The following is a 25,843-nucleotide window of genomic DNA, read 5'->3' on the forward strand; positions in this document are numbered from 1 at the left end:
ATTATTATTATTAGTAGTATTAGTATACATTATTACTGGAATTCTTTTTTTTTAAAAAGAATCTTTAAATTAAAAAAAAAAAGGCTGGGAACCAACTAGAACTTTGACTGTAAAAAACAAAACAAAAACGCTTCCAATTCAACACTGACAGTAGTTTCCTTGATCTCTGTGCCACCTTTCTAGTTGACAAATGCTTATTTTAACACGTAGATTGTAACTAAATTTAGCCCAAACTTTTATTAAAGGCCAAATGTGAGCAAGCCTAGATGAGTTGAAGTTGAAATTTTGGGACTAAATATCAAATGTTAATAGTTATTGCAGTAAAAACATTTAAGTGGACGGATTGGGTAATACATTTATAAAGATATCCCACACTGCTATCACGTCAGCTGCTTTAGTTTGTATATCTGATGACAGGTTTGTGCTTCTCTTAAAAATTATACAGCAGGTCATAGGAATGGTACTCATCCAAAATGTCCAGGGACAGTAATCATTCATTTCAGGCTACTTGTATGCTTTTAGAAACGTGGCTTATGTTTTCTTTATGGTGTCTCTGTGTGTCTCTCCACAGGGTCACAATATCTTCTCCAACCTCTCATCCACAGAGTACAGCGACCTCATGCAGCTGCTGAAACAGTCAATTCTGGCCACAGACCTCACACTTTACTTTGAGTATGTACCGCTAAAAAAAACACTGCTTATTAAACTGTTAGTGAGATGTCCACAGAGCCCTGACAGTGTAGCACACTGACAGCTACAGAGCCTCTAGCTGTTCACAGCTTACTATGGGTTTCTTTTAGGTAACATCGCCCCCTTGTGGAATTTATGTAATTTACATGTACATATGAGGATTTCTTGTTTTCATTCAGGAATAGAAACATGTTCTTTGAGCTGGTCAGCAATGGAGAATACAATTGGAATGTGAAGGCACATAGAGACATGTGCAGGTAATCGTGTATGTCTTTGTCTTCCTGATTGAATTTGGTTTTATGTTACATTTTTTGGGATTATTAATGCTTCTTAAAATAAATATGTCTTCGCAGATCCATGATGATGACAGCATGTGATCTCGGTGCTGTCACTAAGCCCTGGGAAATATCACGAAAGGTGACAAAAACAGTGTGAACTCTCATGCTCATATGTAACACAGGCGACATTAGTGTGGATGTATTTCAAATCCATTCACGTGGAGCTGAAATGGCTGAGCAGCAGAAAGATACGCTGCATTCATAATCAAATCATCATTTAAAGCATTTTGAAGCAAAAACGTTTAACTAGCCGCTGCATATAAATTGTGGGAATCTGCTGCTTTTCTTTGACAGACATAATAACTTGAGGCGTAATTGGCGATTAATCACTTAGTTGACTGAATTAGCACCTTATTGATTTGTCTCTCTTCAGGTGGCTGAGCTGGTGACGAGCGAGTTCTTTGAGCAGGGCGACAGAGAAAGACTGGAGCTGAAACTCACGCCCTCTGTGAGTAAACCGAGCCAGCTCTGGTTTTGTGCTTTTTTTGCACTTTCTCTCCCCTCTGCTGACCTCTAAGAGCTGATGATGCTGAAGATAGATTTTCGCTGCAGTCGCTGCACATAGTGGCTGTTTAGGAAAAACGAGAGCTTGCGTCCCATAGTGTGAGAAAAGCATATGGTCAGCTTGACTGCTCCACTGCCTTGCTGCTGTGCCAAAAAGAAAACTGTGGACAGACTTGCAGTAATTCTTAAAAACAGAAAAAGGAGAGAAGAAAAAGAAAAGAACTGCCCCCGGTTGCATTTAGAGCAAAATGTGACCTTTTTATTCATTAACGCAGGCTATTTTGGTGTATCGGGACTTTACAAGAAAATATGTTTCCTTTTTTTTTAATTAGCAAAAGAGCACTGTCTGTTTGACTGAGGGGTTTTTGAGCTTGAATTATGTTGGAAGTCCTTAAAAGGGGAAAACAGACAGCTTTCCATGTACAATTAATGGCTGTTGAGTAATCGAGCCAGGCCACATTGCCTCCTCTCTGAAATAACTAATTCAGTAGCCTCAGGTCTGCTGCTTGTGTCAAACCTTTACCGCTCTGTGTGTGGGTGTTGGAAATTAAATATTAACTTCTAAGTCATATCCCAGTAACTATCTCTGAAGCACAGCCTCGGTGGAGGCTCTTAAATTCCGGCTGCAGGAGAATGAGGGGGAATGGAAAATAAAGTTATAAAGCTGAAAATAAAGCTGTCTTGAGAGCTGAATGAGAATTTTCTTTTACAAAAGCAAGAACGGCAGCACTTTAGGGACCATGATGCTAACTTGTAACCGTTGTTTGTCCAGTGTGAGCACTGATATAGATGTAAATAAATTCTGTCTTTTGTCTTTCAGGCCATTTTTGACCGAAACAGGAAGGATGAGTTGCCAGGGCTTCAGCTAGAATGGATTGATGGAATCTGCTCTCCGCTGTACGAGGTAACGCTTGAAGATCCGCCGCTCTCTGGCCTTCATTGTGTGCCGCTTGTCACACATCCGCCTCTGACATCAGTAGTCACCGTCCTTCGCCCGTTATTGTCCTCCACTGACGCCAGCAATGAAACTGTCACCAACAGCTATTCAACTTTCTATGCAGCAACAGATTTCTCACTGAAAAAGAAACGCTTTTTTTTTTCTCTTTTATTGAAAGCTGTGGAACAACTTCAAGGTTGCATCCTGCTCTTTTGAGAATAGCAGTGTGAGTGTGCACTTCCTGGGTGTGAGAAAGCTCAGAGGTAGTCGAGTGCGTGAATGAAGCTGTGATGTAAGTCGGGTTGAAACGTCTCAGTAAGACAGTGTTCTTCGTTGTTCGCCGCACACAAATGAAATTAGCAAGGACTGATGTGTTCGGTTCTTTAAATACCAAAAAATTTCAATAAAAGCAAGCAAGCAAGAAAGCAAATCTCATTTCATTTCTAGATCCTTCATGAGCAAATATTAGGATCAAGCTAATACTGTGTCCTTGCTAGTACAGTGATGCGCGTGTGCATGTGTTTCTGAATGACATCAACAGAGCCTCACTGCCCCTCCCACTGCCAGCAGCGGCGGCTGTGTGGGAGGAAGAAAAAAGGCTGACTTACTGGTGAGATCAGGTCTGTTAAGAGATGAGACGTGCTGGAGTTAAATTCATGAAAGTCAGACAGAAGAGGAGTTGTGAAAGGAGTCGAGGATAAAACAAATCATTCAGTTTTACAGAACCGGGGCCTTTTCCCTCTGCTTTTTCTACTGTTAGACTACGCAGCACAACCTCTCTTCCTTTTTACTGTCATATTGCACATATTACTCTTAGTTGTCACGGGAAGAAAACAAACCATAGATCATCCTCGCATCTACTAAATTAACCCAGGATCAGTGTCAAAAGTTCGAGCAGACTAATCTTTGCCAGGCTCTGGTTACGCCATTGTTACTGCCAGTGTAGTGTAGATAAAAAGCATCAAAGCTGTGCGCCGTCTGCGTGGGGGGTTTGTCTTCACACTGGCTCGTGTAAAAAGCTGATGTTTGGAGAATCCAGATATGGAGCTCACGATCACGCTGCTGCCAATTAAACTTGCGACGGGGAGTACAGAGGAAGTTCAGAGGCAGCAGGGTTTTTATCCGTGGGTGGAAGAGATCTCGTTCTTGATCTCGCTGATCTCCTTCTCCTGGTGGTGACTCGCTATTTTCTGGAATATTAATCCCCCCATTATATAACCTTCCCTTCTTCTTACCCCACCATATGACAGTCTCTTCTCTTCTGAGTCTTCCTTAGTGGAATAATGAAGCTGCGCAGACCAGTGAGGATATGCCACAGAGGGTTTTCTGCTGCGTAGAAAGAGGGAACATGTTTTTCCCCAGAAAAGCCCCCTCTCTCAACCTGCAGATGAGACAAATCTCATCAGGTTTTGTAGAAAATGTGAAAATGACTCTGTTATGTAGGCATGTCGTGCATGCAACTGCTTTGAGAGAAAGGATTAAAACTCATTTATATGATAATTCTGTTTCATGTGAATGTTTGTGAGTGATACACATTCACATTCATTCAGATTCATTATCCCAATGATAGGTGGGAAGCACTTAAGCATAGAAAAAGGTGCTGTGTCAATGAATGAATGAGGCATGGTGTATAAGTGCTTTGAGTGCTCAGATTAGAAAAGCACTAAAAGAACCAGTCGATTTACCAGTTACATCAGTTACATTCATATATGTTTGTACACGTGAAACGTTAATATCTACCTACCTACAGTGGATGCCGCTCCTGTCCTGACAATAGGAAACAGACATAGGGAACACTGCTGTTGTATGACTCCCATATGAATGTTAAAAAAAAAACTTGCCTTGTAAGTTGGACATATATTCAATTGTTAAAGTTCAGCATCAAAAAGAGATTATTGAAATAATAACTAATTACACTGGCTGACTGCCCTGGATATCCAGTAGACAATGTTAGAAAAATAGAGTTCTGTCTTGCAGGTAATTTATTAAACAGTGGGTGACAGCTTTGACCACATTGCCACAAGCAGCTCAGTGCAGAAAAATGACAAAGGCAACTAATCTCAGTCATACATGTGCTTCTAATCTTTAGAAACCAGCCATTTAATGGGCTGCAGCTATGAACCGGCTGTGTGTCGCTGTTATTGTAGTCGGCTGCTCCCCCTGTATTGTTTCATTTGTTTGCCCATGTAATGCAGTGGATGAATAATGTGCAGCTTCTCTAGCCCCAGTCTGAGCCTAAAAAATAAATAAGTATATACTATTTCAACTATCTGGATGAGAAAAAAAAATGTTCCCACTGTTGTGCAAAAACAAAGTACTGCAACTGCTCTAAAGCATTACTCTTAAATAAAAAATGTTATTCTGTATCAAAAAATATTGGCAACAATACATCAATGTATGCGATTTTGCTTTTTTGCCTTCTGTTGTGTAAATTCATATTTGTTTGGATTATTAAAAAAGGAAAAAAAGTACCAAAAAAAGTTTTTGCTAAAACACAGACTGTATTTAAAAAAAGGTTAAGCCTCTGGTCTTAACCCTCTGAAGCCTGACCTGTTGCTGACATCAGACGGGTGTTTTGCAGCATTTTTTGAACATCTGTAACTCCAAAACCATTCGCTTATTTTAAGAATTCCAACGCTTCCTCAAAGCAGCGACTCAGCGCGTTGCTACGGTTATTACAGTAATTGCTTGGGAAGAGAGAGTGAGTGAGTGACAGAAAACAGACACTTTATTGGACATTTGGGTTGTTTTCACAGTTTTTTTTAAATTGTCTTATTGAGTTTTGAATGTGGCGCTCTGCCTGGGATTATACTGTAATGACCCTAATATCACAAGCATAGAGTTGCTGCTTTCAGGAACCATTAGAACTTTTTTGACTGATGGGTCAAGAGTTACAGTAGTTTGACATAAAGGTTTGACCTAATGTGAACTTGTTTTTTTGTAATGCAAAGGGTGACAATTCATTCAGTACATTGGGCTGAGGGGCCCCTGGTGAGCTGTGAAGGTACTGCATGTGTACTGGAGTAATTCAGTTTGACATTCCTCACACGTATGTACAGTTAAATATTTATATAAACGTATTTATTTATATAAAAACTTAATTGAAACTGAGAATAGGAGCGATTATTTTGTGATATTACTCATTATTATTGCTCTTGTATTGAAGTTTGCGTCCCAGTGACTGTGTAACATTAGCATATTATAGCCAATAGCTTGTGTTGTTTATGTGTTTTAAGGAAAACTCTTTAAGGAAATACATCACTTTTGCATTTTGCTTAGAGTGAAGATTTTAAATTGGGGGGGGGCGTGGGATTTTCTGGTTTTTAAGTGGCCTGCAGTACTCTTGACTTTGGGAATAGTTGATTTAATAAATTATGCTCCATCCAGCCATTCATTCCTCATGAGGGGGAAATGAAGAGCGGATGGCTAGAGGGTGGAGACTGTCCCAGCTGTCATGGGACATGAGGCAGGGTACACGCTAGACAAGTTGCCAGTCTATATTGCAGAAATTACAGTCCTATTAAGAGGAAAATAAACAAAAAACAGAGCCATGCTTTAAGGCATGATAGTGCATCATCACTTCAGCATGCAGCGTTTCTTGTTTCGTCTATAAGATCCATTCCTCTTCAAAAAAACAGACAGACAGACAAACAAATAAAAATACCCCCCATGAGTTTTCTTCTAAGAGTGACTGGGCTCTCCCTTAGAGATAAGGTGAGGAGGTCAGTCATTTGGGAGGGACTCTGAGTCCTGTTGGCAGAAGGCTGCTGACCATGAGGAAGACATGCTGGACAGATTATGTCTCTCAGCTGGCTTGGGAATGCCTTGGGAATGCATCCCTCTGGATAGCCTGGAGGAGGCTGGGGAGAGAGATGTTTGGGTTTCTCTTAGCTTAGACTGCTACCCCTGTGACCTGAATCCAGACAAGCGGAAGCAAAATAAGAAGTTTTCCTCAGTCCCGGCTGTATACTACGAAAACTTTTTGGGTGTTTTGAGTTTTTTTTTTTTTTTTTGCTTGTGGTGTTTTATCCTTTATTTATTTCTGTCAACCCTTTAACCCTGCAAAAGTAGCATTTCAAAACATTTGTTTTTAAGCAGTATCTTGCCGTTGTAAGCACATGTAGCCAACTGTAAGTGTTAATTCCTTTCCCCCCCTCTTTCTCTTTCTAGACTCTGGTCAAGTTGAATCCCAAACTTCAGCCGATGGTTGACATGATCAAAGCTAACAGGGCCAAATGGGAGGAACTGAACAGGAAGAGACAACGTGGCCAGAGTGTTTCTGCACCCGCGAGCCCCTGCAGTGGTGACAGCACAGAAGCCAGTGGCTGCACTGTGGCCAAAACTGGCAGCACACCCTGCTGCAGTGGCAGTGCTGACGGATCACCATCTAAAGCAGCTAGTTAGCTTCTGCTGCCGAGCTTCTGAGCTGATTTCCTAGGCTTATTTCCTCCAAAATGCAGTTTGCAAAGGAGGAAGTGCAGTGCATGCAGAGATTCATGGGCTCTGCTCCTGTTCGCTTTTTGCTACTAGGGATGAGCTTCAGACTTGAGTGTGGCGCTATCATAGAGGTTTTTCTGCTGCCTTCAGATTCCCTGTGCTGAAGGGTGACAGAACTGTGTTTGGCAAGCTTGTCAGAGCAACTACAAATCAGCCGATGACGCCACGTCAGAAAGGAAACTCAAACCACTGTGTCAACATGTCAGCCAGTGAGCTAACACCAACAATTCCACGGCAGTGTACAGATTTTCAGCACAGTCGTGGAGAATATAGGGGAGGAATATTTGTCTCTGCTGTGGTTTGTTTTGCTTTTGGCACCCTCTTGTTGGTCATTCTTTTTGTCCAGGGTAACAGATTATTATTATTATTTGTAAATCTGTAAATAGGCTACCGAGTTATTGAAAAGAGTAAGGATTGTAATGTGGCTGTAGACTTTCTGAAGGCCAACGGGGTGCAGGAACAACAAGGACCTGTGACAGTGCTTGCAATGCAAATTGAATTCCCACTCCCTCTTTTCCTGTGCCTTGTTTTAGGATCCTAATGAAACATGCATGGCCTCCGTGCTGAGGTTCTTAGATAGTGTGTCAAACCACGCTGTATTTTTTTTGCCATAATTTGTAAAAACCAGTGACTGCAATTAACATCTTGACCCCCATAAACTTAAATATATATTTGCCTAGTTTTATAAATGCAGGGCCTGACTTATCACATACAAACTTACATATGCGCACACACACACAAACGTGCCTTGATGAAGCTGTTCTGATATTATATTAACTTCTGCAGGAAAAATCTTAACATCTACTAATTTAACACTCGCAGCTGTTACCTAAAAATAAAATATTCTTTAATATCAAAAGCCATTGTTGGACATTTTAAGAGCTGCCCTTTTTTGCTTATAGCCAATCAGTTTGAAAGGAAGATCCTTACCACTCTTGTGGTTATCTGTTGAACAGGCAGGTGATCAGAGCTTAGATAGCATAGAGACTGCAAACACGTGGAAGCAGATAGCATTGCTGTTTCTCATTGTTTATTGTCTGTAGCAGTTAAGGGTATTTCCTAAAATGTAAAACGTTTCAATCTAATTTCTGGCCTTTTCTAAACTTCACAAATGCTACCAGCTGTATACTGCATTTTATTTAAAAAAATTCCTGAGACAATGACATATCACTTGTAGTCACAAACTTTTGTTTCAATTAGAGCCCAGTCATTAATATATTGTTGGGACTTAAATGAGAAAGTAAAAACTTTCAATACCTATATATTGGGTGATATTCTTTGAAGATATTGAAACATAATATGTTAGTTAAATGTCAGTTATATATTCATTTTTAACATCACTAAATATTTCATAAAATAGCAAAAAACTTACTATCATGACCCCACTTGACTCCACGGTTAGACTGTATATAAAGGATGGACAGAGCCTTCGTTAAGCCACCCTTCAGTTAGTAAACTGTGCGACTTAAGTCTTAAACGTATTGTTTTAGTGAAATGAAGAAGAAGAAGATCTGACTTTGAAACTGAGAGACACCACACAGTCATCGGCTAACAACATGTGACTCACTTACTTTCCAATTCTAATGATAATTTTAATTAAAATACTTGGCTGTGTGGCTTATTTAGTATGCCTTGAAACAAGCTATTAAAATAATCAGGGAAGTATATGCTGAGCTTAAAGAGCAAGGGAGCCCAGGGCATTTTTCCTGTAAACATATATACAACTGCAGCTCTTTTGACAGTCAGTGCTGCCCCCTGCTGGTTATTTAAAGAACTTCCACATTGGCTTCTCCATCTATCTTTTATATACAGTCTATCCCCAGCTGAGATGTATACTCTTGTGCTCCTGCATAGTCCTGAGAGCTTTGGAGTTGGAGCCACCCTATGGACAAACTATGTGATGACACCATTTCTAAATTAGGCTTTAAATTGGACATCATTTAAATTATCAAACAATTATAATAAGTGTTATTTTGGGGTGGGGGTTTGCCTTATGAATTGTGTTGTAGCTTTTGTTAACTGGAGTTTTACAACGTGACTGTGCACATTGTGTGGCATGGATCTGTGTGCTCTGTATTTTAGTTGAAGAGCTAAACTGAAGTCAGCCAGATTGTTTGTTTTTTCTTTGTTTGTTTGTTTTGTTCTTTTTAAAGAAATCGCATGTCTTTATGCAGTATTAAATTCAACCACTTGCTAAGGATGTAGCAAATAAGTGAGCCAAGAAATACCTCGTACTTTCATCAGTAAACATTTTATCTCATGGGAAATGCATGACTTAAATTCTATTGCATCATGTTATGTGATTTACGTATGAATATCACTGTTCTATTTTCCAATTAGGTCTCCGTGCAGGGCCAACTTCTACTCATTTTTTCCCCGCAGTGTAACGTGCTTTTTGTGTTTCTACTTTCTCCCAGTTTGGACTCTGGATTTATTCACGGCAGGCTAAACTGAAAGAAAACTAAGGCATGGAAAGGCAAATGAGCGATGTTTCTGTTGAGAGTTTAAATAAAAACTGCTGCTACACATGCTCTGGTTTGCTCTGACTCTGATTGTGGTGGTCCATTTTGAAGCTGCAGTGCTGTCAAGTATGCCTTTTATTTTATGCATTTATTTAAAAAAAACAAACAAACAGTAAAACGCTGCTTCTATGTAAATTATTACCTGTTACTACATACAAGGCTCACAAACTATATTTCTTTGTTAGATAGCCTTTTTAATAATCAATAATTCAACGAGATTTTAACTGACCTTTAATTTTAATGGTGCATTTTTACAGTTCTGTGCCAAAGCCATGTCTCCTTTCTTTATATCTTGCTTCCAAGGAGTCAGAATTTCCTGTAACTTCTTAAAGTAGTCTTGAGCAGTACTTTTCCAGATTTTTTGAAGGTCTTTCAAAGCTTTTCTTTGGAGACTGGCTGCTTTTTCACACATTTTCAGTCCAGTTTTTATACCTGACTGTATGTTTTTTTGTTTGCAAAACCAAAAACCACTTAAATCTGACCTATGAATCATCTAAGTGTAAAAGAAGCACCTAACTCGAGGGATGAACAAGTGTTGTGTCTACAGATAGCAGACAACTTAGCAAAGAACTCATTTTAAATTGTATCTTTAGGCACAAAAACACATAATTTGCTCCCACTTCTTTAGTAAATCTAAAAAAAATGTCAACGATAACAGTCTGACAGACATAACACTGTATTTTTGCCTCAACAAGGTGATTCTCAAAGAGCTATTAGCTGAAAAGTTTGCATATCTCAGCATGGTGTGGAGTGTGCCCTTAAAAAAAAAACAAGTGGAGGACAAAAGAGGAAATGACAGGCCTTAAAAAACATCTACAGAAAATGAACAGTGTCTGAAAGTCATATCCTTAAGAAATACAAAGAAATCATGACCTGAAACATGATCTGTATCTGGCCCCTTAGTTGAGCTTTAATGTTGATTAAAGCATCAACAGAAATGGTGTAAATGGAAAGGTGGGAGTCTCTGTCATGGTTTGTGGCTTTATTTCAGCCAGTGACCTTGGCGTCTTAACAAATTTGATGAAATTATGAACACACACAAAAAAAGGTTTTGATCCATTATGGAATAACATCAGAAAAGCATCTGATTGGCCTGTATTGATAGATGCTCACTCGTACAGATACTGTTGATACTGTTTATCTGGATGCTGCATTTTCAGATGAAAACGCAGAGACTTGGATGGTTGATCAAAAGTTTCTCCCACTGAAAACGCAATGTCCAGATAAACAGAATCAACTTTCTGGGGCTTCTGATTGGCAGTGGCGTCATTTTTCAGTTTGACAACAATCCCAAAGACTCTTCCAATACCTAGATAGAAAAACACTATCAGTGGTAGTCTAAGAAGCTTGGAAAGAAAAAAGCGTCTGGACTTCTTTATGTTGCTTGAAGACGTTACTGAATATTGACTTTCAAAAGAATTCAAGAAAACAAGAGGCAGCCCAAGACTTTTGCACAGTACCAAATAGTCCATCAGAGATGCTTATTAAAGTTTTCCTCACCATGGACACTGTCTCCCGTTTTACATCTGATTTCTTCAGTGCAGTACTGACCTCATGTGGACAAATGCATCCTTGCACACAAACTGTATCTCTCAATGAAATTCAGTAGATAGGGCGTTTCATTGAGAAATCTTTGAATTTGTAAAGAGTGGAAATTGCACAACAAACATTAGACTGGTCAGGTTACAAAGATGTAAAGATATTAGTGAAAAGATACTAATTACCTGCAAAATATATCAATCTAATCATATCGGGAAATATGACAGTCAGTCCTAAATTTAATTATGGATCCCTTGTGTCTTTTATCTGATAAATCTATTCACACATAATTCTGAGCATTAGACTGTTAGACTGTGAAAGCTGCAGCGCATTTCACAGTTCAAGTCTGAGCTCGATTGCTGTTGATCTTGGTGGTGCTGACGTCAGCCAGCAGTGTGTGTGGGTGGCTGTGTGGGTGAAGATGACTCCCAAATGAGCCTGTGCGTAGAAAAAAAATAATAAAAAATAAAAGCCTGCCAGGAAGCAAAAGACAGGCTCTGTTAAGCTCTGCTGTTTTACCTTGAGCTCCGCATGGTGCAGGTAAAGGCTGAGCAAACAAAAAAAAGCTGCTCTCAGGCTCTCGTTGACCTTCCTAACAGCCTGACAGTATAAATAAAGACTAGAACTGAAGGGCTAAATTTAAGATGATGTATGAGGAAAAAGTTTTCTGCTCTCGCAACAATGTGGAGTGCATACAAAAAGCCAAAGAAAATAATAAAGAATTCACAACTGGGAAGTTTTACTTTAATTTATTGCACAAACAGCATTGACAAAACATACTTAGAAGTTACTATGTTGTTAAGAGAAGTGGAAAAATTGACCAAAAAGGGTACAGCCATAACATTCAAAAACAAGCTCTCGCATATTTTTGACACAAGAGGGTAGAAGGTCAGATAAGAGTTTGGGGGCGGGGTCCTGAACAAATCTTTTTACTTTTGGGGGATTTCTTTTGACCTTAAAGCACACAGGGATCCTGGAAAACATGACACATAGTTAACAATGGAAAGGTAGACCTTACTTCAACATGAGAGCAAAAAGTCCAGTATCAAAATGTAGTACATTACAGGGTCCGATCCAAAAAACCTTTCATACAATACACTATTCAACTGTTTGACGAGCTGAAGAATTTTGGGGTGAACACAAATGATACAACTACATGGCAGGAAGAAAAAAAAAAAAAGTGTTTGAAACATGGACTTGTGTTTTAATACAAAGTTTTAGCAGGTGTAACAGTCACACATATTTACATTTTAGAGCTCTTCAGATGGTTATCTTTGCATATGCTAATTAAAAAATACAGTTTAACTTTGCAGTAAATTGCCATAACATTAAACACATGTACAGTATGCTCGCATGATCTGATGAGTTGAGTCTTTGGTACAACGTGAGCACCAGAATCCAGAGGCCCTACACTGCAAACGTGGTCATAATGGAAATGGCTTTTTTCCCCTCCCCCCACTCTCTCAACAAACCATGCAAGGTTAATGCCTTCAGTGCAAACGCTAAACACACTGGGAATCATCAGTCTTTATCCTCATACTGTTCATCTAAGGGTGGGGAAATTTTGGTTGTGCAGAACAAAGACTCTAGGGGACCCATTATGTTTTTTCATCATTTTCTATTATGGTTTTATTATTGTAGTTAATGTTGCCATAACATCAACCCCACCCACCTGCTGCTGAACACTACTGTTTGTGACTGGCAGCCAATTAGAAGAGAGCTAGCTGAGATGAGATATGCAAAGGTCCAGCAGAAGATAAATAACGATTATTGTGACCTGTGAATCGTGCCAAGCTACTCGAGCAGAGTCCAAGAATAGAAAGGTGGGGCTAGATATGAACATAATAGGTCCCATTTAACTCGAAAAAGTTCATCACCAGTGGTACACACACACACACACGCATACACAAGAAACAAGTCTCTTGGCAATTGGTCAGTACAACAGAAGGCAGGAGGGCATGAAAAGATGAACAGGAGACACTGATGACCTTCACAAAGGGACTTCAATGTACACACGTGTAGTAGAAGGGTAGGCAGACAAAAGCTTTAGAAAGGCACAGAGCTTCAGAAAGCGCATTGAGCTGAAAGTTACCACTAAAGAAATGCCAATCACTCAATTGCATACACTCATACACACACACACACACACACTCTCACACACAAGACAGGATCATGTAGACAAATTGTTTCTGCTAATGTTGGCAAGGATTTTTAGCAGTTTAACAAAAGAAAATGTGATGAAAAATGAAGGTTTTTGTTGCATCACAGTTGTGGCTTAGGAGGATGAGACCGTGACACGAGTAAAAATGAGCTTCAACATGGACGACAATGATTGTTACAGCAGATTAAGTGCAATACAAAGTCAAAGCAAGAAAAAGCCTGGGTGAATCGTTAAATGGCACCGGATGACACTTTTGATGTAGATGACAAAGATCTGTGTCCGTTTTGAAATCACATTTAGTATCTATTAATCAAAAATGCACAAGATGCTTTCAGAAAACAAAACAAAACAAAAAGGTTAGCTAAAGATGGACAGAATTGTTTAATTAGAGGAGGTTTCTGTTGCCGAAGATGTTATTTGGGTCCACGTAGTCCTTGACAGACTTGAGCATCCCCATGCCGACGCTGGAGATGGTCTCTCTCATCCACTCCTTCCGAAGTTTCCCCACTGAATGACAGAGGAGAGAAATAAATAAAAAAACCAAGGAAGACGACTGAGGGGGAGAAATAGAGGAATCGGCACGGCTGATTGCTCAGCAGGCTGCTGGGAGCCAATCAATCTTGTGAGAGTGAGTGAATAAACAGAGGGTGATAAATGCTTTTATTCAGAGAGGAGAAATGTTTTGCATGGCATGATTTATGGAGCTCAGCAGACTATCAAACTCATTAGGCTCTGTGTGTTCCCAGAGGAGGGGCCGGCTGGCGGCTGGAGCGGGCCGTCCCCGGCTCCCTCACTTTTTGAGCCACCGCTCCCCTCCAATCCCCCCCCCCCCCAGAGTCACAGGAGCGTTTTCTGTCTCATTGTGCCAACGGCCGCACTCCTCCAGCTGACCCGCGAGGGTGTTGTGCTCCGTTGTCCCGAACGTCACTCTATGCCCCAACACTGGCCCGATCATCATTAGGGTGCCACAGCCAGCCGTGGAGCACCAACACAATGGCACTCTGTCAGCGGGAGTTTGGCTTTCAGCCGCTCCTCGCGGCCTCTCATCGTCGTCGTCCAAACCCCCCAACCTGAGGAGTGAGACTGCCTTCGGCATGAAGCCCAGTGAGAGCGCCCATTACTTTACCAGCTGTCCAGTTCGACATTCTCCAAAGCATTTGGACCTGACAGGGTCCCGCAGAGTGGAGCCGGCAACTTTTCAAACAGAAGAATTTAACAGCAAATGTAACCAAATTAAAGCAGTAATTTATATTTTTGTATTTGGCAATAAGAGGAGGAAAAGAGTGGTGCTACTGGGGACTAACAACACTGACTTACTCAACTGGTCAGTAGACCCAAGAAACCCCAAATAAGTAGATTTAGGTTCATGTCAAATGTTTTTCGGCACAGTCACGAAAATTGATCTAATTTCAAGTTTAATTTTGCCTTTTATGGCCTAACCAAGTACTTAAATAATAAATGATACATGAGAAGTTTTCACCTTCTCTCTGTTTTCTATCAGTACAACTTTTTGGGGGGATAATGTGGGATTTGGGAAGCTGACAGGCAACTTTCACATTTTTCAGTGTAAAACACTGAAAAATGTGAGATAAGTTGCCTGTGAGAATGATGATTTCGGTCACTGTTTTAGCTTTAATCCCTGCAAAATCAGTTCAAAAAGAGCAAGTAGTCATTATCAGAGTGTGATACTAATAACTAAAAATCCGGGAAAGGAAAGCTGCTTCATTCTTGGAAAAAGTCGTCTTTTAATAACAGTCCAGCAAAGAGGAAGTAAGTAAATTTTAACTTTTGACGTCGTGTCACTTTAAAAGAAATACTCGATATCTACAACCCACCCACGCAAAAAAAAAAAAGAGACTTGAGAACAGAGCAGCTCAGAACAGGTGCTGCTCTCTGTGTAAACATGTGAAACCAGCAGTGTAATCAGTTTAGATAAGATTATAAAGGCCAAAAGGAAAAAAAACGAAAGGAAAAACCCCCCCAAAAAACCCAAAAACGTGTCTTCACATGCCTTCCTTTCCCAATCCACACATTTCTCTCTGCACTAGTAGGAAAGCAGCCTCTACTCCCCCCAGTGCTCCCAGGGCAAGATGAGAAAAAGGGGCCACCCTGACATGTTACAACGCTATGTTATCAGAGTTTGGCCAGGAAACCCAGATGGGGATAAGCCATGAGGCTAGTGAGGCCCGTCTCCTGACAAAACAGGGCAGACAGCGGGGTCACTGGGGACTCTGATACCACACAAACCTCCAGATGGTGACAAGGGGACCAATCAGCTGCTACCCAATAACTAAGAAAGTACCAAGCTCTCTACCACCACCACCTCCTCCCCACTTCTTTCCCCTCGTTCCACCTCCATCCCACCCTCCTCTCAGGAATAGGAGAGAAAACAGAAGGTGCTGGGACTGCATCATTGCCTCCATCACTGTGATAATTTACACATCTATCTTGTCATATTCTCTCTTTTTTGCTTGCTATTGCAATCAATCTCACCAGGCTTGGTGTGTGCAGCTGAGACATGCAAAGAAGTGCAGGTAGCTATTTTAGAAAAGCCCCTCCTCCTTCTCAAAAATCAAACAACTGACATTTCTCCCATGTGGAAAAGCCCGGGGAAGTTCAGGGCGAATGGCAAACGCGGAACTTCACCAAATCAGGTCATTCTTTTTACCTCCTGAGAGCAGTGACCTGAGTGGAAGTGCAGTGAGGGGAGCAGGTGAGAGAGAATCTCCGCAAAAAAAAAGAAAAGAAAAAGAAAGCCGCAAGGTGAGGTGAAGATGCTGGGCACCCTCGAATGGCCTTCATTTGGAGAAGAAGAGAGAAGCTGGGTTGAGGCTCATCCGCTTCCACACCCCGCTCTCGCTCTCCTGGGGTTTCTCTAACAAATGGGGGTCAGGACATGACAGACAGGGTAAGGCAGTGGCCATGCATTCCTCTGATATGACCAAGCTGGAGTATTGGTTGAGGAGTTGCGGTGCAGGGTTGATAGATGGATGATTCTCCTGGTGATGGATGTTCCGACAACTCTTCACTGCTGCGACACTGGTGACCTAGTTAAAGAGGACATTTCTCCTGGTGTTCTGTCTTTAAGCACTGGCCAGTATTTAAACATTTAACATGTTTGTTTTGGGGGTTTTTAAAGCCAGTTTGTTAAAACTGACTCCTTTTTCATGAAAAATGTTTTCCCCTGGACAGCAGCTGACACACAGTGCTGTTAGGTGAGTATTACGTCCTGTAGTGAAAGGGGTCGAAGCGCTCTGCATGCAGAGATTCCCTTTCGTACGCCCACGCAGCACCGTGCTGACCTGCTGTAAATACAGGGCCACAAAAATGTATATTTTCTCCACTGGCCTCCCACCTCACCATCCTTGACTACATCTGTTTTGTTTGATACACAAAACCCAGGGAAACTAGCTCCATTTGTCAAGCGCTGATTGTGGGCAGACAAACCGTCCTGTCTGCACCCAGATAGCGAGCCCCGCTGTTATTAATCACAATTACAGAATGGGCCTCGCACACGGTAGCTGCATCAATATCCCACCCCCCTCTCCCCAGCGTCACCTCCCCGTGCCGCTCGGGGTGGCCGGGCCACCGTTTGGAGGTCAGTGTACAGCCGGCGATAACGGCGGCATCATTTACCCCGGCCCGCTGCCTCCTTTTTATTAGCAATCTTTTAATTTTGAACCCGTCCCCGCCTTCAGGAAAAATTGTGATTTAATATCGCAGCTGATTCACTACATACTGTTTTTGACAGGTGTGATGAATAGCCTCAAGTGATGTATGAAAACAGCGAGGCGGATGGCAATATAGATAAGGCAGCCGTTTCGGTTAGCCCTGATGGGGCCAGGAGAGTTGTTTCGCTGCCCTCCCCTGCTCACGTTTCATTTGGTCACTGCTGAAATGAACAAATAGCCGAGTCAGAGTCATTCATCTGAGCTGCGGGAACAGATTTTGGAAATGTGAAGGAAGCGATGAAAGATCCACGACCAAATGCACATTTACAGCACGACTGGCTGCCAGCGTGGAAGAGCACGCCGGGTAGGCTTGCCATGCTGTCATCACGATTCAGTACAAAACTTTTTTTTTTCCCCTGGCCAACTGAAACATAAGAGAATGTCCAAATATAACATCACTGTGCTTTTTTGGTGATTTATGTGCACTTGCTTTCTGCAGTTTGTGAAAACAGGCTCTACATTTTAAGCACAAAATTCTCAGCTCTGGGTACCTCCATGGTGATGTGACAAGCTCCCTCCATTGGCAAGGATCTCCTCTCTAGCTGCATGCTGTGAAGAGGGGAAAAAAACAAAACAACACTCAGTTTATACATTATATAATGTTATATTCTGACATCTGTTCTGATGGGTGTTGGCGTTTCAACATGTTATCACATTTTAAGAGTTTGTGGCATAATGTGCAGAAAAATAGAACTGGATCTACCTCCACTTGTTCATACACATGCACTGGATCACTGAGTCCTCTGTAGTTGAAGGCAAAGTAAAAGTAGACACAGGCACCGGCATCATACGTCTGAGTCACCCTGCACGAAAAAGAAACGCGTTCAAACGAGCGGATAAAACCTTAATCTTTCTCTTTCCACCGTCTCTCAGAAAATCCAATTTACATGCATGTGAAGGAGGAGTTTTTTGTTGCTCCATTTTACATACAATAAATGATTCTTTTCTATTGGAATCGGAAGACAAAGTGCACTGGGAGGTTTGGTTTTCCCCAGCGAACCTCTGACCTCAATTCCATTCATGGTTAGCAGAAAGCGGAGGCAGCGTGGAAGCACTGTCGCCTTTAATAACACAACATTATCACATAATAAATGGCGATCAAATCCTTTTACTGAATCATCTGAGCCACATTTACTCCTCAGGTATGACGCAGGCAGGGTGATTCAACTGACATCATAATATTTGTGTTTTCCCCACACCACTAAATGCAGCTTACGCTCAGGTTTTCGAACATATTGTGTAACAACCTTTGTGTTGAGAATATAATGCTGCTTTTCCCGTTTACATGTTCTCTCTCTGGCCTTGCTCCCTCTGGAGGAGCAGGGTGCTGGGCCCTTGTTCATTTGACATGGCCCATCACCTGGCACATTCACTTTTCTGGAGGTTAAATGGACAAATCAATCATGTGACAGACTGCAGCCGGGAAATGAATGGCTGTAGCATAATCAGGCTGAGGCCTAATCTGTCCGCAATCTGTGAGCAGCAGCCTGGTGCTCCTCAACCAGCTCGCCGTCTGTCTGTCACAACGTCCGACCGCATTGTCTCCGTGGCTCTTGCAAACTCAACAGGGGTCACACTTGGTATGCACCTCAGTACTTCCAAGGTTATAACTGAAATGTATCTTTAGGATTGAATGCCATTTGCTGTCAAACAATAAAAGTTAGCAACTGATAGGCAAAGATCTATTTTTTCTTTGCTTTTCATTTGTTTCTAATTTGGACCGACTTCTTTAAAATATTTCATTTGGGGAATGCTCTTGATTATTTGTGTATAAATGTCATTTAAAGGATTGATGTGATGATATTTTATCACAGCATGATGTTTATTATTTTTTTCTGAAGCATTTATATTTGTAAAATTTAAATAAAATTTAAAAAACTGTTACAAACTGTAACAAACAACTACACCTTATTCCTCAGTTTAAAATAGCATCCAACAAGAAAACCATTTAATCCTTGAGTATCATTTGCTAAAAACTACACTGCCCTGCTTGTTTAATAAGTTACCTGAGCTCGTTACATATGTGTGACCTGATTGAGAGTGTCATATTTTTAATAGGCTTTGGACAAATTAGAACACACAGTGCATTGTTGTGTTCTTTTCATGGGAAGAACAATATGAAATCTATACTGTAGGTGTCGTTTCTGCACTAGTGTTAAACATTAAAATATGGTGAGGAGACTGGCAGAGCGCTTGTACAGGCTCAGTCTTTTGGAAACTGTTTTTAAATATTACCTGCATGTGGATAATGGTGGAAACTGAACTCCTTTGTCTTTACACTCTCGCACAATGCGCGCTTTTACATTTCTGCAAATGTCCAAAACCCTAAAAAAAGAAAAGAAAGAAAAGACAAGAAAGAAAATTAATAGGAGTTTAAGCTGATATTTGTGTGTTTAAAACATGACAACAATGTGTATTTAAAACCAAGCACTGCAAAAATATAAATAATAAAAGAAAGACAGACCAAAAACATTAAAGAAAGGCAAGAGACCAGGCAGGAGGTAGAGACCAGACTGACTAACATGAAGACCATTGTGGGAGAGATTCCCACTGGTGTGGAAATGGCCGCCAGTCCTAAGCATCTGCAGTCGTGCGTGGAGTGTGGAGGATGGGGAGGAGGCTGGGTAATGAGCCAGGCACATATGCTCGCCTCACTGCCTGATCTCTTGGTCTCTCCCCATCAGGCATGTTACACAACAAGGAGCCTGCATGTGCTCCTGTTTGTTGTGTGAGAAAGCAGGACAATGAAAACATGTAGAAAATGCAGATCACAGTACATGGGTGTGAGATGAGCCTGTGTCTCATAGTACATGGTACACATACAGAGGACACTCACACACCTCTCCCCTCCTATGTATGTGTGTGGGTGTGTGAGTATGTCAGTAGTGGTACGTTTGTATGCTGAGGAGGAAAAGCTCCACCAAGGCAGGGTCATTTAATGAGGGGAGAAGGCAGGCATGAAGGTGAATGTGAAAGACAGAGGCAAGGAGAAATAAACGAAAGGAAGGGAAAAACAGGATTAGGACGCTCAGGGCAGACTCTGCAGGAGGCGAGTGAATCAATGTATTTACCTGTCCCAAGGCACAGAGGTTTCAAAGGACTCGCCAATCACATAGTAGTCCATTCCCAAGTCCTGGTTGGAATGAAATGCACATATATAAGCAGGCTGATATGTTAATGTGATTCAGCACATTTTATAAGAACTGTGGTAACCCTGTAAATCAAGCATATGCAGAAATCCTCCAAGCTTGTGATCTTATTTTGAAACCACAGCTTCTTATTTTTATGAGCTGGATGACATTCGATCGATTTTTTTTTTTTTTTTTAAAGGCAAAGCACAACTTTCTTTTTTAAAGGAAAAAAAGAGAAATGAAAGCAGCTTCTCTTCTCTGTACCGATAAAACAAAGACATTATCTTGGGCTTTTTTGTGATATTTTACCACCGGCTTACATTCAACAGAACAAACCACTAACATAAAACTAGAATATAAAGAATGACTACATAAATAACTAGTAGTACTAGTAGACATCTCAACGAGACATTTTCAGACCTGTATTGCAAAAAAGCATTTTTGAATAGAAGCTGTTGCTTTATTGAAAAGGGCTTTAAATTCTGGATGCCCTTTCCGATGCAACCCCAAAAGGGTTTGTGGCTCCTCCTGGGACTGAAATCGGGATTATTGCTTGTTGGGCGAATGTGTAAACATCTACAATATGGAGCCACTGAGGAAGGACTTTTGACAACTGAGATACAAAAAAATAAAAATAAATAAAAAGCAGAAAGCTGTTGATGACCTGCTTAAGTATATTTAAACACCCTGCTTGTTGATGATTATCAGAAAGGTTTCTAACAGGGATGACCTGAGTCAACTTTCTATTGTCATTCTGTCTGCATTTACTGTGCTCTTCTACTGCTGTTCAATGCCTTGACAACAACTGCGACCAGATCAAATCAAAGCCCTCCCGAGGTCATATTCCGCTGCTTTCATTGCTGCTCGCTATCCTCTCCGCTGTCAAATTGCAATCTCCCTGCCTGCCCCACCTGCCCATCAGCTCAGGCAGGGAAAAAGCCAGAGAAGTGACCCACCCGGAGGTAAGCGATGACAAAGGTCAACATGTAGCCCCTCTGCCCATTGTCCTCTCCAGCTGCCAGGCCCCTGCGAGGAGACATCAGGGTTAATATTTAACAGATCTTTTCTTCAGCTTTGTTGCTCCGGCTGCTCCCTCTCACAACCGCTGTCTTGGAGGCTGTCAGTGCAACAATGTACAGATCAATGGCGCTATGCTCCTTGCATCGCCATAGGTCAGCCACACATCTATCACCTGCGGTGGGTAATCACATTTTCATCTACCATCCAAACTAATCAGGCCAAGCTCATTAGAAAATCACTATATCGATTTTCACCCTTCTTCCTGTTTCCCATCACTGCAGGAAACGTTCCTCACCACACCTAAGCAATCCATCACCGGCACTTGAGCTGATGGGTGATGGCCATTTAATGAAAATAATGCAATTATTAAGACTATGTTGCATCTGACAGGTTTTGGCTGGTATGGCTTAACCCCTTTCTATCACAAAACCATTGTTTGAACCTCAGCAAGATCCTAAAATAGAAGCAAACATGAAATGCTACAATGGTGTCAAATAAGACTTAATGAATATAATGTATGGCATGTACAATCAAATACTGATCAAACATTTGGCAAAACAGGGAATGCCTTGCACAAGATATTAATTACAATGAAACACTGGACTTTTTTATTGTTTCTCTTAACTAAAGAAAATATTAAAAATCCAGAGTCAGTTTTGGTAGCAACTGTATGGACACTTGAGATCTATAGATTTACAAACGCTTCACATAAATGTGAAATATCTGCAAACGTAAGAGTTACTGCCACAACCACTTTAATGAATGACTAACACATTTATGCATTGGCTATGTCATGACCCATGATGGTGCAATGCAAATCTTGTACAAATCCTTGCAGCCAGTTTTCAGACCAAACATATCACATTTGTGGTCTACCTGAGATGAAAGGTTGATATCTTTATCTATTCATATGTTTCTGCAGTTTTTTTTAAATGTCCAGTTTAAATAAAAATCCATCTTTGAACTTTAAAGCTTTCTTTCTTTCTTTTGTTGTGTGTGGAAGATTTTGGATCTGAGTAAATTAGGACTGAGGTTTTGTGTTCTTATGTGGCTGTGCAAAATAATGGGAACAGACAAAAATGTCTGAGGAAACTGTGCATCAGGATTATTTGGAGTTAGTTATAGATGAGAAATGTTTATATGAGATTTCTACACAGATATATTCATATTAGGTTTCCAAAAACCTTTTACCGTTTCCCAATTACAATTCACCAATAAATAAAAGTAATTATTTTCATAACAATTACACAGATGGCAAATGAACTGAATATTCTTTTTTGAGGGCTTAAAAATGGTTCTGGATGAAGGAGGTTTCCTCTCTAGCTGGCTGGTAACAGATTTCCAAGAAAGTCCTTATTGATGTGTTTCATGATCAATCACAAGAGCCAAACACTCCCCAGCTGTGTCTTGTGGCCCTGTGCTGTCCTAAGGGGAGCTGTGCCCTACTATCTCTGCCCACCTCACACCTACTTTAACATTAAAGCTAGCCTGACAGGAGGACATCCAGAGGTGATCCATCAATCCACATCGAGACAAACTACTGAGTCGAAGAACAAATCTTAAGTGTGTAACTGTGCTTTTCAATTCTTATCACTGCTACTCCAAGGCTGCTTGAAAGCAGCGCCACCACTGTGTATAAAGCCTCACCTTATGGCACATTTCTAACCTTTCTGATCTTTAAATGATCCAACAATAAAGATATAGAAGACAGAGATGTAAAAATACAAAACTCAGCAGCCACTACTCACCCAAATTTTGCAGCGATGTCATAAACCTGCTTTTCATGCTGCAGGACCTTCTCGCGGTCTCCCTCAAACAGCAGGGTGGCCACACACAGGCGGTTGGGGTCAAACCCTTTGAACTGAGAATTAAAGAGGTAGGCTCATTTTTCATGTAAAACACCTGCAGCAAGAACCTTACAGTGTTCACCCCTGGTTATTTTTTACCTTGGTGATGTAAAATTTCTTCAACCCGTCCAAAAAGGAAGTGAAAATTGAAGATACTTGAGGCTTCAGGGCATGACCTGTTAAATATCAGATTAAAATCAGTTCAGTTAATTCACCTAAAAGAAGCCCTAAAGTAAATAAAACAAAATTTCCCACAAATTAGGCAAACTCTGCTTCTGCTTGCATCCTCCAGTGTTCTGAGAGAGCAAAGCAACTCTGATATATTTGGAATTGCAAACAAAAGAAGAAGAAATAAATGGTAACATTTGAATAACTTCACAACTGGCCAGTGGCTGCGAGCGACAGCGACTATAAATCAGAGAGTTTCCGAAGGGAAGTGGGGTTGACACAGTGATATCCGTCTTCCTCAGCCACCCTTTTTGATTTATTCCTGATCGGACGCACAAAAGCGCCTGTGGACAAGGGAAAATGAGGGGCTGGGGCCAATGGGATGGTTATCAATCACAGCAGGGAAGTCATGGGTGATGTCGCCGAGACTTAACAGTTCATTTATTTCCCCCTATGCTCAAGTCTCTTCATCACTTAGTGTCCTAATTGTTTCCATTCCAAACTGTGATTGTAGGTCTTAAGGTCCCTCACAGCCATCATACTCGTTAATTAAATACTCAAAATCCAGAGAGAAAAAATTGCTAATACAATGAACAAAAATGATATGTTCATATGTTTATATTATCTTTCCTTTATACAAAATCCTTATTTTTATATATTAATACAGGTAGAGCTAAATTGTTTGTGTAGTCTCAAACTTAAAAAAAAAACAAAAAAGAAAACAACCCTTTTATACAGTACACAAACTTTCTCCACAGTAATCATTATTAAAAAGTAAGGACAAGTTACTAAATCCATGAATGCATCATAGTGCCATGAGTTTTAGTTTTTATCCCCCCTCCCAAAAAAAAAAGAAAAAGAAAAAAAATCCTGGTCACTTTGTCTTCCCTGTGTAATGCTAGGAAGTGCCTACTCTGTGAAAAGTGGAAATACAGGGAAGATAATGAGATCCCACGAGACTGGGGAACTTTGCAGCGATCTCTGGGAATGCCAGATGCATTCCACTGGACCCGAAGAAACAACATCATAAAACTTCAGTGCAATAATGACTTAATTCTGGTCGGGTTTATTTTTCATCGTGCTTCAAACTGTGTGTTTGTGTGTGTGTGTGTGTGTGCGCGCGCAGATATTCGGTTGCAAAAATAATAATCAATTTAACGATTCAGTGGCATGGACCGTTGTGACATCATTGACTGCTGCACAAGTGCCGTTCATGGTTAGGTGGAACACCAAACAAAATAAAATGGGAGAAACTAAAGAAATGATTAAACCACATCATATGGCTCATGTTGCAAAGCTCTCTGATCAAAGCCAAAGGTTTTATTGGGGCCTGGAAAAACAAAAAATAAAAATCTAGCCAAATTAAGTCCTACTTGTAACGGGAAAAGCTAATGTTGAGAATTTGTAGATTAAATGAAAGTCATATAGACACATAAAGAGGTGATAACTGGGATGGGCTTAAAAGTGAACTCCAAATAAAACTTACCAAATTTAAATTGTTCATTATCCATGAGTCGTATAGAAGCTGGGGCACACCTCTGCAGGGAAAAGAAGTTGGCCCGAATTAGTCGAATGAACAACAATAAAGAGCTTTGACTTTATAGCTTTTGGTTATTTGTCCTAAATGTACAGTACACAGACTCTCTGAGACAGCACTTCAGGCCAAATGAGGTCTGACGACGTCAGATGCCTTTGCAAGTTGGTCTATAAATCAGTTTTTCCCTGCTTTCTTCTGCCAGGTTAGCTTTAAAGGAGGTAAAACGAAGACCTGAAAGTGCTTATTTTGTGCATACCTCAAACACAGTAGCTTTCTAGCCTCCATCTCATGTTGAGACATGGCTTTATGAAGCAACAGAGCACAACATGCTGAAGGGGAGATTAACCTGTTACCTGTCTGGCAACCTCTCGAAGACAGGCAACTCCCATCTCGAAATTAGGGAACACCACAGAGCCGTATTTTTGGTACTCCGGCATGGGACGAATCTTCATTGTAACCTCAGTAACCACGCCCAGGGTTCCTGTGGAAAATCACAGTGAGATTTTGAGCAGAACAAAAAGAAGTACATCAGTTCCCAGAGTTTATATGACCTAACCCGCTTTAAGCGGAACTCAAGACTGTTTTACAGGGCTCTGGTACATGTCCCAGGGGTTGTTCTGGTGACCTTTGTCTCACATTTCACTTAGCAGATCTGGTTTTCTACCACACACTGGGGGATAACTGAGATTTATCAGCTTAAGAACACCAGGAAGTAAAGCAGGGGTATATCAAAGGCACCAAAACCAACAACAGCAACACGCACACAAGGTAGAAGGAAACCTGTGGCTGACCTCATGACCAGGAAGCTTTCAACAATTAGCTGCTGCTGCTGCTGAAATCCTCACACCACTTGGTTCAAATATACCCAATGTTTATTTGAAAGTAAACTATGGGTAGCAAAGGATGTTTGCCATCTCTTCTCATAAAAAAAATTGAATTAAGCTCAATCTTTGAGCACTTGCTTTCAGATGACTTTTCTGAAAAAGATGTGGCTAATCAAAATGCTTTCTTTTGTTATCAGATGAAAAATGAAAACTACAATCAGTGAAAAAAAATTAAAACATTGCTTTTTCTACAAGAACACAAGCACAGTTTAAAAACATCTATTCTCAAAGTGAACTGTACAAACATTTTAAGGGTTTTGGACTATTTCAACAAAAGAGAATATCTGATGGGTTTGCACAACACGTAATTGCCATTTTTACACTTTCTCCACACACT

General features: G+C 40.8%; 2 protein-coding genes across 2 annotated transcripts in view; one reads left to right on the plus strand and one right to left on the minus strand.

The window, feature by feature from the left end:
* Positions 1–9,497, plus strand: part of pde11a (phosphodiesterase 11a) — a 46,824-nt gene extending 37,327 nt beyond the window's left edge. The window contains exons 15-20 of the mRNA XM_040028057.1: positions 572–672; positions 870–947; positions 1,044–1,107; positions 1,402–1,476; positions 2,353–2,436; positions 6,640–9,497. Coding sequence (XP_039883991.1) covers positions 572–672; positions 870–947; positions 1,044–1,107; positions 1,402–1,476; positions 2,353–2,436; positions 6,640–6,873 — 636 coding nt within the window. The 3' untranslated portion in view covers positions 6,874–9,497. The remainder of the gene's footprint in view (positions 1–571; positions 673–869; positions 948–1,043; positions 1,108–1,401; positions 1,477–2,352; positions 2,437–6,639) is intronic.
* Positions 9,498–11,757: 2,260 nt separating this feature from the next.
* The window catches only part of agps (alkylglycerone phosphate synthase), a 29,108-nt gene continuing 15,022 nt past the window's right edge, over positions 11,758–25,843 (minus strand). Inside the window, exons 11-20 of the mRNA XM_040028058.1 lie at positions 24,976–25,103; positions 24,572–24,623; positions 23,017–23,093; positions 22,819–22,931; positions 21,007–21,076; positions 19,991–20,052; positions 19,155–19,244; positions 17,623–17,722; positions 17,411–17,468; positions 11,758–13,695 (exon numbers count right to left, since the gene is read on the minus strand). Of these exons, the coding sequence (XP_039883992.1) occupies positions 13,574–13,695; positions 17,411–17,468; positions 17,623–17,722; positions 19,155–19,244; positions 19,991–20,052; positions 21,007–21,076; positions 22,819–22,931; positions 23,017–23,093; positions 24,572–24,623; positions 24,976–25,103 (872 nt within the window). The 3' untranslated portion in view covers positions 11,758–13,573. The remainder of the gene's footprint in view (positions 13,696–17,410; positions 17,469–17,622; positions 17,723–19,154; positions 19,245–19,990; positions 20,053–21,006; positions 21,077–22,818; positions 22,932–23,016; positions 23,094–24,571; positions 24,624–24,975; positions 25,104–25,843) is intronic.

Source organism: Simochromis diagramma, unplaced genomic scaffold, assembly GCF_900408965.1.
Source record: "Simochromis diagramma unplaced genomic scaffold, fSimDia1.1 OVJJ01000343.1, whole genome shotgun sequence".
Lineage (NCBI taxonomy): Eukaryota > Metazoa > Chordata > Actinopteri > Cichliformes > Cichlidae > Simochromis > Simochromis diagramma.